The 13,716-nt window shown below is 50.9% G+C and overlaps 1 protein-coding gene across 4 annotated transcripts in view; it reads left to right on the top strand.

Moving 5' to 3' along the window:
* Nucleotides 1–1,458: 1,458 nt before the first annotated feature.
* Nucleotides 1,459–13,716, top strand: part of Tmem44 (transmembrane protein 44) — a 30,945-nt gene continuing 18,687 nt past the window's right edge. The window contains exons 1-7 of one of the 4 annotated variants that reach the window (XM_027412896.2): nt 1,459–1,682; nt 4,225–4,351; nt 6,079–6,172; nt 7,145–7,308; nt 7,505–7,591; nt 10,054–10,224; nt 11,908–12,051. In XM_027412896.2, coding sequence (XP_027268697.1) covers nt 1,546–1,682; nt 4,225–4,351; nt 6,079–6,172; nt 7,145–7,308; nt 7,505–7,591; nt 10,054–10,224; nt 11,908–12,051 — 924 coding nt within the window. In that variant the 5' untranslated portion in view covers nt 1,459–1,545. The remainder of the gene's footprint in view (nt 1,683–4,224; nt 4,352–6,078; nt 6,173–7,144; nt 7,309–7,504; nt 7,592–10,053; nt 10,225–11,907; nt 12,052–13,716) is intronic. The other 3 variants (XM_027412897.2, XM_027412895.2, XM_027412898.2) reach the window with 3 other exon arrangements.

The following is a 13,716-nucleotide window of genomic DNA, read 5'->3' on the forward strand; positions in this document are numbered from 1 at the left end:
CCTATTCAACTCATGAGTCTATGGGGGCCATTCCTATTCAAACCACAGTCAGTTCACGCCTCCCATCAGATGGGTCCCAGGGATTGAACTCAGGTCTTCAGGCTTGGCAGCAAACACTTTGACCCAGGGAGCCATCTCACTGGTCTTGTGTGCCTTCTTTTTTCCTACTCCCCTCTGACAGAGTTTCACTATAGAGCCCAGACTGGCGTGGGACTTTGATCCTCCTGCCTCAGCCTCCTGAGTGCTAGGATTACAGTTCTATCAACCACACATCTCAGGGTGACTAACTAAAATAATTCATTTGGCCCTCCTTGGTGTGGGGGGAGGTATGCTAAGCCTAAAGGAAAGCTATAATACAGAGGAAAACGGATGTAGAACTGGATGTGGTGTCTCAGGCAGGCCTGTAATCCCAGCACTTGGGAAGTGGAGAAAGAAAGATCAAAAGTTCAAGGTCATCCTCGGCTATTTAACAAATGGAGGCTAACCTGTACTACATAAGATCCTGTCTCCATAGCAGAAACAAAAACAGTAAAGTGTGAGTATATGGAACTGAGAGCATAAGGCTTCCCTGCCTTGATGCAGGGGTGATGGTGACATGAGGAGGGCTCCAAGTTTAGAAAGACAGTGAATGGAGGATCTCTGGTTTCCCCAGAGCGCTGAGGATGGAGCGCCCACAGGCCAGCATCAGACAGGATTTCTCCGTCTAGTCCTGACTGCCCTGGAACGAGGCTGACCTCGAATTCAGAGATCCGCCTGCCTCTGCATCTCGAGTGCTGGGATTAAAGGCATTAAGTTTCAATATATCCGGAACTGGAGGGGACACAAATGTTCAGACCACAGCGACATCTCATTTCGTCCTAGCAGTGGTCATCACTGGGACCGTGCTGTAATCCCAACACCAGGGAGACTGAAGCAGGAGATCTTTGAGTTGGAGGGCGAACTCCCGGCTGGCCGGGGCCGCGAAGCAAAAACCCTGCTCACAAGAAAATGAGCAGTGGAGCGACAGTCGTGCCGTGCTTTAGACAAGTTTACGGAAACCAGTAAAGACACTTTGAAAATATTCTAATGGTTCACTTTAAAGAAAAGCATTCTTTTACCTAATTGTGTGGCACTGTGGCTGGATGGGAGCGGCACGTTCCAAAATTAACCCTTCCCTGGCTGGATCCAGGGAGATTGGGTGGCACAAGGCGTGCCCTTGACAGCTTCAGCAGAGTGAAAAGAGGAAGCAGAGGCGATCTGTGCGCCCTCGGTCCCCCACCCACCCTTCTGTGGTACACCTTTTTAACCAGTGACCTCGAGCCTCGGAGTCATGCCGCCACCACCGCTAAGGAGGGCTTGGCAGCGCCAGAGTATTGTCTGGCTTGGCAACCGGGATGACCCTGCTTTGGGACCGGGTGCTGGCGGAGCCCTCCTTTGTGCGGCGGCTGCGCGCGCCTCCACCGCTAGGGGGCGGCCCGAGCCCCGCAGACTCCGACAATAGGCGAGGCTGGGGAGCCGCGCGGTCCGGGAACTTTCCCCGGGGTCGGCGGGAGGCTCGCCCGGGCCATGGAGGAGGGAGCTGGCACCGCGTCCCCGCTCTGGAACTGGGACTACCTGGACCGCTGCTTCGCCCACCGCCGTGTCTGCATCTCCTTCGGCCTGTGGATCTGCTCTGCCTGCTGCTGGATCGCCGCCCACGCGCTGTAATGGGGCCGGGACCCGCGCGAGGGGTGGCGGGCCACCCGCGGGAGAGACTGGGCGCCACTCGCCTCAGCTCCTCTAGGAAACCTAGGGCAAGGGGAGCAAAGGGGGCGTTCAGGAGGCAGCTCAAGCCCGAGGTCAGATCTGACATTGCTCTATAGACTCAAGTGGAGTCCCTTCTGGATTCCGAGCACGGGGAAGCTGGGCTGTGAGCCAGAGGCAGGAGGCTGGGTGGTGCAGTGGATGCGGCTTGGATTGGCTTCTATTGTCAGCCTTTCCTTGCTGGCTGGCGGGGAGCAAGGGCAAGGTGTGAGCCTTTGGGCCTCCTGTGAATGAGGATATGCCTCATAAAATGAATGTGAGGATTAAATGAGGCACAGCAGGCAAAGGACTTAGTAAGTGCTCACTAAACACCGTTACCGCTCTGGATCTGCCACCCGCCCTAGGGACCCTAGTAAGTCCCTGATGTTTTCTAGTTTTAATTTATCCAAAGTTGGGAGGAGGTGTGACAGTGGTGGTCCGACTCTGGCCACAGTTTTGGCTTTTGTCTACCTTGCAGAGGTTTGGCCAGGTAGTCCCTGTCGCCTGGGTTCTGAGAGTGAAGCCTCAAGGTCTTCAGTCACGCTGTCCCATGCACAGAAATCCAGAGGCAGTTTCCAGGGTGGTGCCACCAAGTATATCGAGTCAGGAGGGGGGAGCGTGCGTCGTCCCTCTATTGCCACTGCGGTAACCGGTTCACCTTAGTGCCCAGGGGATAACCCTCAGACTTTCCGTGGTGGTTCAGAGAGTCTGCAGTCCATGGCCTAGTGACTGGAGTCTGGGAATAACACTCTGGGCCCGGGGTGCATTTCTTCACGCTCTTGGTCCTTGCCTGCCCCAGTCCCTATAGTAGGTTCGGATGAGGAGCCTGCTTACTGAGTGGTTAATGACCCTGCCTGTCACACAGGCAGGCTTCAGGGATTGGGCTCTCGGTGTCAGAGGGTGCAAAGTAAGAGGGCTCTGCTGCGCCCTCTCCTTTGACACAGCATCGTCTCCTTTGTTCCTCAGCCACCCTATGCCACAACACTGTTAAGCATGCTCGCCCCTGGGTCCAAGAGAATGCCTAGCTATACAGGCTTGAGAACAAGGCATTCGGCTAGACATGGTCCTCTGTTCTCAGGACTCCACCACCCGTGAACCCCTCTCCCTGTGTCTGTCTGCAGAGAATGTATCTTCCATGGTGTAGTGTGTGGGCAAGGTTAAGGTCAGTCCAGGAATCCTGGCCCCTGAGAGCTTGGAGGACATGCCTGAGAGCAACAGGGCATAGGGCAAAGCCCCTAGCATACAGCCAGAGGCCTGTCACTTCTTGCTTCGGCACCCTAGGCTGGAGGTTCTCTCTCAAATGCAAAGGTTGAAATAAAGTATTGCTAATTTGGGTCCAAATCTCTTACTTGACTCTTCACTGCTTGACCTTGGAATGGTTTTTATAGCCCGGAGCTTAGATGTATAGCTAATGATAACACTGAGCTCCAGACTTGGGGCTGGCAGACCAAAAATGTTTAGGGTGTTGGCTAACTGTCTTCCTTCTGTAACTATGGTCCTGCGGACCGATGCTCAGAACCGAATCAATGGAGTGAAAGACAACCACCCTGTCTGAGTGGATAAAGCTGGAGCCACTCCCAGCCCATTCCCCTATACAAACCAGCAGGGAGACATCTGAAATTCAGTGTGGTGGAGATGGGATTGGTGATATTGCCAGAGGCTTCTGGCCTCTGCTAGTCTGCCCTGCCCTTTGTATGGCCCAGGTGGGGTGAGGGCTAGGGGGAGAAAGCCCAGCAGTTTGGAGAGCTAGGGAGAGGGGCCTCGAGCACCATGCTGCCGCTCGTTTTGTTTTCCCTGCATTATGAATATGCACAAATTGCTCAACTGGCAGAGTCTGCCACCCACTGCACAGATGGATTGGATAGATTTCACTCTAATTTCAAAGAAACAAATTGCCTCTTAAATTTAGGCAATTATTGCTACAGTTAGCTGTGGTGTGTGTGTGTGTGTGAAGGGGGGTGATTTCTAGAACTTGTTTCCCTTTCAGGAAATAAAAACCAACAGCTAGCCTGTGAAGGAGAGGGGCGGGTACGTTGACCCAGCCAGATTTGGAGAAGGCCCTTATCTTTTTTTAAAGATAGGACCTACTAAGTATATAGTGCAAACTGGCCTCAAACTCAAAATCCCCTGCCTCTGCTTCCCAAGTGCTAGAATCACAGGTGTTTTACAACATGGAAATGCTTGGAAGAATCTGAGCTACACGCCCCTTGCCCAGTTGGTCCCCCCTTTTGTAGAAGAGGATGGTATCTCTACAAGGAGAGCTCCAGTTCATGCCATGGCCTCGTGGTTCTTTTTGTCTTTTCTTCCCCATCTGTAGACTAAATCCAGAAACATGCTCCACCTGGGGGCTAGAGAGACGATGCTTCATAGAATATAGCTCACAGCTGCCTTTTCTTGGTGCTGTCTCCGGCCTCGCTTCCAACTCAGAGCCCCTGTGTTCTGTTTGTACCCCCGTCTCCCCAGGACTCTCTACCTCCGATGCACAAAAAAATGTGGTCAGGACCAGTCGACACTGTGTGCTACCTTCTGCCTCCTGACCAGTCTGTGTGACACAGTGGGGGCGATCCTAGCCAGACAGCTCACCATCCAGGTATGTCCAGAACAAGCGTGGCTTCTGTTTCTCTGTGGCAGCCTTGCTAACATCTGTGTTTTCCCTCAGCCTGCCCAGCAGTTTCCTCTCAGGGCCTTGTCCTTTCTGTCTTCTCAAGTGCTCTTTCTCTCCGTGTCCACACGGTTCATCATCACCTCTAGAGTCACCTTCTTAAGCTTTGTGGGGTGACAGCGATGTCCCAGTGGGTAAGAGCACACACTGCTCTTTCAGAGGACTAGAGTTTGGTTCCCACTACCTATGTCAGGTAACTTATACCTGTGTGAACTCCAGCTCCGGTGGATCCCATGGCTGCTTCTTCTAGTGTGCCTGTACACATAAAAAAAAAGGCCCCCCCAGTTTGAAACTGTAGCACATCTCTTCCACAAGTGCTCCAAGCTCCCTTCTCCTGCTGTCTCTTAGTTTACCTTTCTTAGTTTACTGTGTCTTAGTTTCCAGTTGCTGTGATGAAACACCATACCAAGGCAACATATAAAAGAAAGCATTGAATGGGGCTTATGGTTTTAAAGGGTTGGAGTTCATGATAGCAGAGCAAAGGCATGGTGGTAGGAACAGCTTGAGCTGCAGGTAGGAGGCAGGGACACTGGGAAGGGCTTTCGAAACCTCAAGACCCACCCACCCCCAGTGACACACCTCTTCCAACAAGGCCACACCTCCTAATCCTTCCCAGACAGTTCCACCAACCAGGGACCAAGGATTCAAACATATGAGCCTGTGGGGGCCGCTCTCATTCAAGCCACCACAATGAGTTACCATCATCCAAAGAACAGGGACTTACCGCTGTGTTGCCACTGTACACAGCTCACAGTAGATGCTCAACAGACAGTCATTATCATTACAGTTTGCAGGGCTGAGACTTGGCAGTGGCTGCCGAGTCCTTCTCCTGGTGATGATGTGGGATTTGGCTCAGGGAAAAGGAGTTTCTAGTTCCCCCAAAGTGTAGGCCCTCAAATAAAGGGTTCTGGTCCGAAGCACATTTCCCAAGGAATGTTTTTTGAGCCCTACTGCAAGGAACTCATGATTTTACCTTTGTGGCCACCTAGGCAGAGATAAAGAAGGGCAGCCTAGTGGTCAGAACACTGATTCCAAGGTTTGAACTGTTGAGAACAGTGCCATGCTGGCTTTGGAGTTGACTCCCTTTCCCACTGGCCTGTGGGACACAGTGAGGCTCTGTTCATGGCCAATAGGGATGACTGGCTGGAGTTTGTTAAATATTTAACTGCACCCTTGGCGCTAAGGTCTCCTCGTGCATTAACTCATTTGCCCCTGAAGCTGACCTGTGATGTGGGTCCTGTCGTCATTCTTCTGCTATGGATGTGGAAACCGAGGGGCAGTGAAGCCTCTGAAAGCCCACCCTCTAATACATACCAGGGCCAGGATTCCAAAGCCACAATGTACACTCTTCTCAGTGATGATGTTCTTGTCTCTGGTACTGTTGACTCCCTCTAGGTCCCGGTCCAAATAATTGTCTCCAGAAATCTACATGGCAGTCATTGTAGGAGACCTGATTGGGTGCTGGTTTTACAGATGGGGAAACTGAGGCTCAGAGAGCTTCTATGTCTAGGATATAGCCCCACAGCAAAAGCTACCCATGCCACGGACATGCTGCCCAGTGTAGCCCACGTGGTGGAGGGTATCCAGGGTGGCAGTGCTGTGGTTCCTGGGGGATGGTGCTGGATCACCCAGACTCTGTCTCCCTTTGCTTCCAGGTGTTCACTGGAGCCTACCTAGCAGTTGTTGACTTTGTGAACTTTGTGTCCATCCTCTTCCCAGTCTGTGGTTCCAAATCCAAGTCAAAGTCTGGTGAGTGTGCCCATGCGGCCATCCCTCTGCCTTCCTTCTTCCATCCATCCATCCGCTCCATACCTATTCCTTATCACATCCTGAGCCAGACAAAGGAATGAAGTCCCTGACCTCAGCCACAAGAGAAAGATGGGGCCCTAAACAATTACTATAGCTGGCGCTTAGGGGACAGAGTCACAGGGAGAGACGAGATTCAGAGATAGGAAAGCATGTGACACCAGGACTGGTGGCACAGGCAAGCAGACCACAATGGGCCAAGGCCAGGAGCAATGATGGTGTGTCGCTTCAGGGGACAGTGTGCAAGTCTGGCTGACCAAGTCAAGCTACTCAATTTCTGGAAATGGATGGCAGAAGCAAGCATGGGTGACCTTGGCATGAGCAGAGCTGGAGGGACCAAGATGGGGTGAATGGCCCTGAGTACATAAGACGGGGGGTTCCTGAGAAGACAGCAGTGTTCTTAGACTCTTGTCCAAAGGCAGGATGGTCACGTCAGTGGGTCATGTAACATGCTCTCAACCCAGTCCATGTAGCTCAAATAAAAAATATTCTCTAAAGTGCTCATAAGAGTGTATTATGTCCCATGTTCTAAGGAAACCTGCAGGAATGTCCTCTCTCATTCTTGTTTCTCCTGCTCACAGAGTAGGTGGCTTGACACACAGTCACTGACTTATCTGTGCCAGTGACAGAAATGGTTGGAACATGGTCATTGGGAATACGAATCTAGGAGAGGTGCTACTGTCTACACAGATACTAGCATTAAAAGATTCCTTCCGAGGAAGACAAACAGTAGCCACTGGGGGTGGAGGCTGTTTCTGGAAGAGAAACTTGACCCCAGGGCTTTGAAGGGGGTCCGAAACTGCCATAGCAAGACATGGGAGCAAGGCTAGAGCCTACACCAGTTTCTCCCACGCCAGGCGTCTGGTGAATTCCATCATCCGGGAGCATCATGGGGGCTCTGGTGTTTCCCCACAGGTCGGGGCAGCAGGGAGAGGAGAAGAAGGCATCTGAGAGCCAGTGTGTTTGCCCTGGCTCTGCCGCTGTGCCTGGGTCCAGGCTGGGCAATCTGGGCTGCTGTCCCCAAGGCTTCAGTCCCAGTCCGAGGGCCACAGAGGAAGCTTCTGGGAAGCCTGCTGCAGGTAAGGTTGAATATAGGAATATATAAAGATATGGGCTGGTACAGATCACTTCCCTCCTTGTGTATCTACTTGGTGCCCTGGGAGAGGGTGAGAGCTCTTGCTACTAGAAGGAGTAGCCTTCTAAAAGCAGAGACATCCTATCAGGTTTGTTGTTCCTTGGGGCATAAGCACAGTCTCTACACATCCATTTTTGCAGGAAAACCTGGAAGTCTTTGGCTACCTGCTGGGTGGCATCGCTGCCATTGGTTCCTGGGCATCCCGGATCCCTCCATTCTCCAAAATCGTGAGACTTGGGTGGGGCTGGGGGTTTGGGTCATGTGACCATTCTTGGGGCTCAGGAGACCCTGGGGGTGTGATGTCCCTGTGTGGGGAGCCAGTATACAACAGCAGTGAGATCTCTCTCTCTCTCTTACTCTCTCTCTCTCTCTCTCTCTCTCTCTCTCTCTTACTCTCTCTCTCTTTCTGTGTGTGTGTGTGTGTGTGTGTGTGTGTGTGTGTGTGTGCAGAGTGTGTGTCTGAAGGGCCATGACTGAACAATGGAGACCTGAGACCTACAGGAACCTTCCCAGAAGTCTGAGTTGCTTCTCCCTACTTCCTGTAGCCAAGGAAAATAGAGCAGAAAAAGGTCACAGGGGTGGAACAAATTAGAGTATCACAAGAGAACAAGAAAGGCATGGAAATCCACACAGTTAGTAACCCAGGGGCTTATTGGCAGATATTTCCAAATGTCTGGCCTTGTTGAGGCCAAACGGGATTTGTTTTGGGGGAGTTCTCAATCTCATGGAAGACTCAGATGGTACAGTGAGATTTCCCTGCTCTCCAAATAGTGGAAACAGTGTTTGCTTGGGAAGCAGGAGAGAAGGCCCTCGTGCTGTCAGGAAGTGAGGGTAGAAACCATTACAGCACCCAACTGCAGGTGGTCTTTCATAGTGGTTCACAAGGACGAGCAGAACTGAGGGAGGCAGAAGCCGAGGAAGGGCTGCCTGGACATGAGAGGGGACATGGAAAAGCCATCACACAGGACAGTGCCTGAGCCAGCTCCGGGACTGGTGTAGAATCCACCCTGCCAGGTTTTCTCTGTGGAAGATTCTGCTCTAGTGCTCCTGAATCGGTGGCAGGACGAGCACCAGCCCTGACACCTGAAAGTGTAATGGGCCTGTCATTTAGCCTGAAGAGAGCCACTTTCCCAGGAGCACCACACTTTAGTAGCAGGTTCAGGACAGGAGGCAGGTGGCTGTGACTATGCATAAAGAACCCAGCTGTGCTGCCTGGGTCTTGATGTCCTGGAGTCCTCCAGAAATTCCCAGGCTGGCTGCAGCAGCCTGTGGGGGAGTCTCCAGGAAGCAGGCATCACATGTCTGGGAGACCTTCCAGGGAACAAGGGCAGTATCATGACTACCTGTTCCAGTTCTGTAGGACCTGCAGCAGGGTAGTCAGGCTGGCGAACTCACAGGCCCTTAATGGCTCTGAGAAGCTTCCAGGGTTGTGGGAAGGAACCGTGGAAAAAAATATCATTTCCCTCAGGCTGGGGGCCAAGGACCAGACCCAGGTACCCTCACATCCAGGCACTCCATAGTCAGGTCTCTCTCCTCACTGGTCTTCTGCAGGTGGCAGCCAGAAGAGAGGCTGGGGATAAAACTAGCTGAGCTACAGGGCATATGTGGTGTTCCTGGCAGTCTTTTGTTTGTGCAGCACTGAGCTGTTAACCCAGGGCCTCACATGCACTAGGCAATCACTCTACCCTTGAGCTACATTCCAGCCCATCTGAGCATTCTTCAGGGATTTAAAACTATGAGAAAAAAAATCAGCCAAAATACACGTTTCTCCTGAAATTTGTTCCATTCCTTAGCTAACACCTAAGTCTTTCTAAATACTGTCCCCTAAAAAGCCAACCAGATTATACATATTTTATACTTGTATATATGTAAACTTAAATGTATTTGCAGTTTAGTATGTAGTCTTGTGTATGCATGTATAAATGTATATAAAGTGACTTTTTGAATATTTATTTATGGGGGTATTGGCAATCTGGCACCTGTATACTCAAGTGTTATGATCAGGGGACAACTTGCTGGAGTCACTTCTTTTTTCCTACAGTGTGGGTTCCAGTGATCCAACCTAAGTTGTCAACAGCAGGTGTCTTTACCTGCTGAGCCACTGGCTCTAAAGTATCTTTATGCCTATGAAGACTCCTTACATAAATATCTAATATGTCCCTTTTCTGTGAGCCAATGTCCCCATTGTTCATTCTCTCCAAATGTCCCCTTGGCTTCACAACTTTCAGAATGTCATTTCTCATTCCCTTGACCTCCCAGGGGAAAAGCTGGGCAGTGGCTCTATTATAACTCACTCTGTCTCATTTCCTTGGCATTCCCAAGTTCCCAGCCACTGGCAGGAGATGAACGATGAAATGGGTGGGTCACTGCTCTGCCCCCAGAAGTTCTCTGAATGTGTAAACTCTTGCATTCCTCCATGTCAGAGGGACATGCTGGGTATGACAGGGTCCAGAAGACAGCCAGTGCCCCGTAGGGTGGAAACAGCAGGAAAAGCTTCCCAGTGTTAAGATTAAGCCAGATTCTGAGGATGAGTAGGAATGTGCCAGTCAAAGGCAGCAACTTGAACAATGCCTAGCAGACGGAGTGCCCTTTCTGAGTGGCCTCTTGTAGAGGGCTTGCCATATGCCACTGAGAGTTGGGGTCTCAGGATCCAGTGTCCTCCTGCCCAGCCCGTCTTCTCTCTACACAGTGTCGGGGGAAGCCATTCTCCTACATCCATCTGTGGACTCGGTTCCTGTCAGCTCTGGCTGGCCTCCTCTACGCCTCAGCCATTGTGGCCCATGACCGACAGCCTGAGTACCTCCTCCAGGCCACACCCTGGTTCCTGATTTCCCTGGGCAGAGCCTCGCTGGACCTTGCTGTATCCCCTCAGGTCCAGAGGCTGGGGAGGCTGGATTGCCTGCACACCATGGCCTTGTCCTACCTCCCACCTGCCATGCCCTCTTTTGGTCTTGCTGGGTGACATGTGGCCCAGCAGTCCAGTGATTTGAAACCTAGACAGATAGACACCACCACAGTGATCAGCGGGTTCAAGTGCTTTCCCAGTTCAAAGACAATCTTCTTGCCCAGAGTCCTCCAAAATAGCAAGGGAAGTGGCAAGGCTCTGAGCCTTGGGGTTAAAGGCCCCAGCTCCAGGCTCAGTTCTGCTTCTTACCAGGCATCTCTCCAGAGATCCTGCCCTCCCAGGGAAGGAGTCTCTTTCTCCTCTCCTGCCAGGCCTTTCTGTGGCTGGCCTGCCACACAGGCTCATTCTGTTCAATTCTCTTCTGCTGGTGCAGAGATCCAAGGTGACAAATGTGGCCTTCAGTTGGTGGCTGCTGAGCAGCCCAACCGGACTCCTGGGGCCCCAGGGGTGCTACAGGCCCCAAGGGTGCTACCTGATGTGCTGTCTGCCACCCAGGTGACCTTGCATGAGGTTTTCAAGGGCAAGGGAAGCTGAGCTGGTGGCAAGAGAACCTCTGATGGTGACCTTGCTGTAGTGGTGGTGGGAGTGTGTAAATTACCCAGAGCAGGTCACTCTCAAGCCACCTGTCTCCGAATCCCGCAACCCCAGAAGCTGCCCTCATCTCTTCTGATGACCTGAGACCTCCAGAACTATTTTTTTAAATCTTTTTTTTAATTATTTATTTATTATGTATACAACATTCTGCTTCCATGTATATCTGCACACCAGGAGAGGGCACCAGATCTCATAACGGATGGTTGTGAGCCGGGAATTGAACTCAGGACCTCTAGAAGAGCAGTCAGTGCTCTTAACCTCTGAGCCATCTCTCCAGAACTCCCCCTCCAGAACTCTTTAGCTGTGGCTTTATATTGTTCTTCCTTTATGAGACAAGTTCTTTGTATGTAGCTAAGGCTAGGCTTGAAGCCAGATCCCCCTGCTTTGGCCTTGGAAGTGCTGCAGTGGCAGGTGTTACCACCACATCTTCCACAGCCTTCCTTTCTTCCTCTTTCTCTGCATGTCTTCCCTTCTGAGGACTCCAGGCATTGTGTGCAGGCCCACTTGGGCTCTCCTTTCCAATAAGGTCCACAGCCTGTGTTTTCTTTTTAGTTTCTTTCTTTTCTTTTTTTTTTTTTTTTGTTGTTGTTTTTGTTTTTTGAGACAGGGTTTCTCTGTGTAGCTTTGGAGCCTATCCTGGCACTCACTCTGGAGACCAGGCTGGCCTCGAACTCACAGAGATCCACCTGCCTCTGCCTCCTGAGTGCTGGGATTAAAGGCGTGCGCCACCAACGCCCGGCCGACAGCCTGTGTTTCCATGTAGCGCACATGTGTTCTCCCCCACTATATACGCTACCACTGTAAGGCACGCCCGAGGAAAGACGTTTTCCGATGATTCTGTCTCACAGGCATTTAGCGGGGAACAGAAAGATAGAGCAAAATTGATAAGGCCCTGGCTTCAAGATGTGCCCTGTCCGCCTGGGACAGCGTCATTCCTGGGAGGGACCAGGGCAGGCTGCTGGGGCAGCAAGGGTGTGAAGAGCACCTCCTGGAGGCTGACATTCTCCACTTCCGCTTCCGTCTACCTTAACTTCCACGTCTCAGATCATCTTTCTGTCCTGTGTGGTCAAGAGCAAGATGAGACAAGCCTTCGGATTTGCTGCCAAAGCCAGAGAGGGCCCCGACACGCAAGCCCTTTTGACGTGCACAGAGAAAGAAGACAGTCAGGAAGCCAGGACTGAAGACCAGGTCTCTCTGGGTAGAAAATGTCTGGTTTTCTGGCTGGGTACACAGAGGTGGGAAGTACTGGGTACAGGGGCTTCTTTCCATGCGCGGTCTCTTAAAAAACTACTTTTTATATCCAAAGCTTACATGATCCTGAGTGCAATGAGATTCTCTATTTTCCCAGTTCCAAGAATTCTTTTAGGTTTTTTGTTGTTTTGCTTTGTTTTTGTGACTCAAGGCATTATTCTTGAAGCTATGTAGTTGGATAGTCAAATAGTCACTCGTGTTATTCAAGTAGTTTACGGACAGACATACACACTCACATACTGTCTAGGTTAGTGCCTTAATTTTGAAACAGTGTGGGCTTTTCCACTCTTAGTTCATAAAATCGCTTTCCCACTGTCCCATGCATCTTTGATGTCATCATCACCTCCAGACAATTCCAGAGTATGCTGAACTCATTTCCGCCATTGTACATGTGTGTGACACTGTTTCTGGAAAACAGATCACAAGGACCCATTTGTATTTGAGGCCACTGCAGTTTAACTGTCCCTGCTGGGAGGGACTGGTCTTGCTGAATTCCCACCTAGGGGAGTGTTGCCTGTGTTAACATCCAACATTTTCAGCGATAATTTGCCACTAGTGAGAGTCAATATGTCTGAGGCAAGTGTTTGTCTCCTTAGTGTTGCAGTGTTGGGGATGGATCAGGGCCTTCTGCCCACTAGACAAACGCTGTCTCTGCACGGCACACCCAGCCTCTTGGTCACTTTTGTTTGATCCAGACTGGTGATGTCTATGAGTAACCGGAACTGACTCTAACGGAGGCAATTTGTCCTCATCGAAAGACTGTCATTACACATCATTGTGGAAGCTCGTAGGAAGTTTAAGCTAAGCAGCTCCCTTTTACAAATTTTGGAGGTCTAAAACAGTGTCACCTGCTCCTGGGCTCCTCAGCACTTCAGGTCCTTTTTACAGAACAGGACATGAAGGAGGATGGGAATCCCTTTAATGAAAGGACAAGAATAGGAAGAGAGGGGGTGAGTGAGAAAATAAAAAGTAAAACTGTTCCACAGAACATTCTAGGCTCCACAATGTAGCATGAACTGACAAAACAGAGGGACTGGTATGTATGTAACAAAGAGCAAGGTGGGTTGCTTGGGCTCTGAGTTTTCAGGAAGGCCTGGGGGGGGGCAACTATTTCCTTCACTCTAGCAACTGTGGTAAAGTTGTGCCTCACCAGGGAGCTGGCAGTACAGAGGTCTGTGTGACTCCGAACAGACAAGGAGAAGCCTTTGGTTATCTGCCATAGTCCTTGTAGGTATGTTCAGCATTTTGACATTGTCACCCGCTGTTGTCATCCACAAAGTTCATGATTGAGAATCACACAATTAAGTTACAAAACAAAAACAAAAACCCACTGGGCGTTGGTGGTGCGTGCCTTTAGTTCCAGCACTCAGGAGGCAGAGGCAGGCAGATCTCTATGAGTTCGAGGCCAGCCTGGTCTCCAGAGCGAGAGCCAGGTAGGCTCCAAAGCTATACAGAGAAACCCTGTCTCGAAAAACAAAAAACAAAACAAAAAAAAAACACAAAAAAAACACACACAAATAAATCTAGCAGAGTTTGATGTGAGGTCATGATCTGGGGTTGGGTTATATTCATTCATAGTGGTTGTGCGACTGTCGAGCTGTA

The sequence above is a fragment of the Cricetulus griseus genome, chromosome 4 (genome assembly GCF_003668045.3).
Source record: "Cricetulus griseus strain 17A/GY chromosome 4, alternate assembly CriGri-PICRH-1.0, whole genome shotgun sequence".
Taxonomy (NCBI): Eukaryota; Metazoa; Chordata; class Mammalia; order Rodentia; family Cricetidae; genus Cricetulus; species Cricetulus griseus.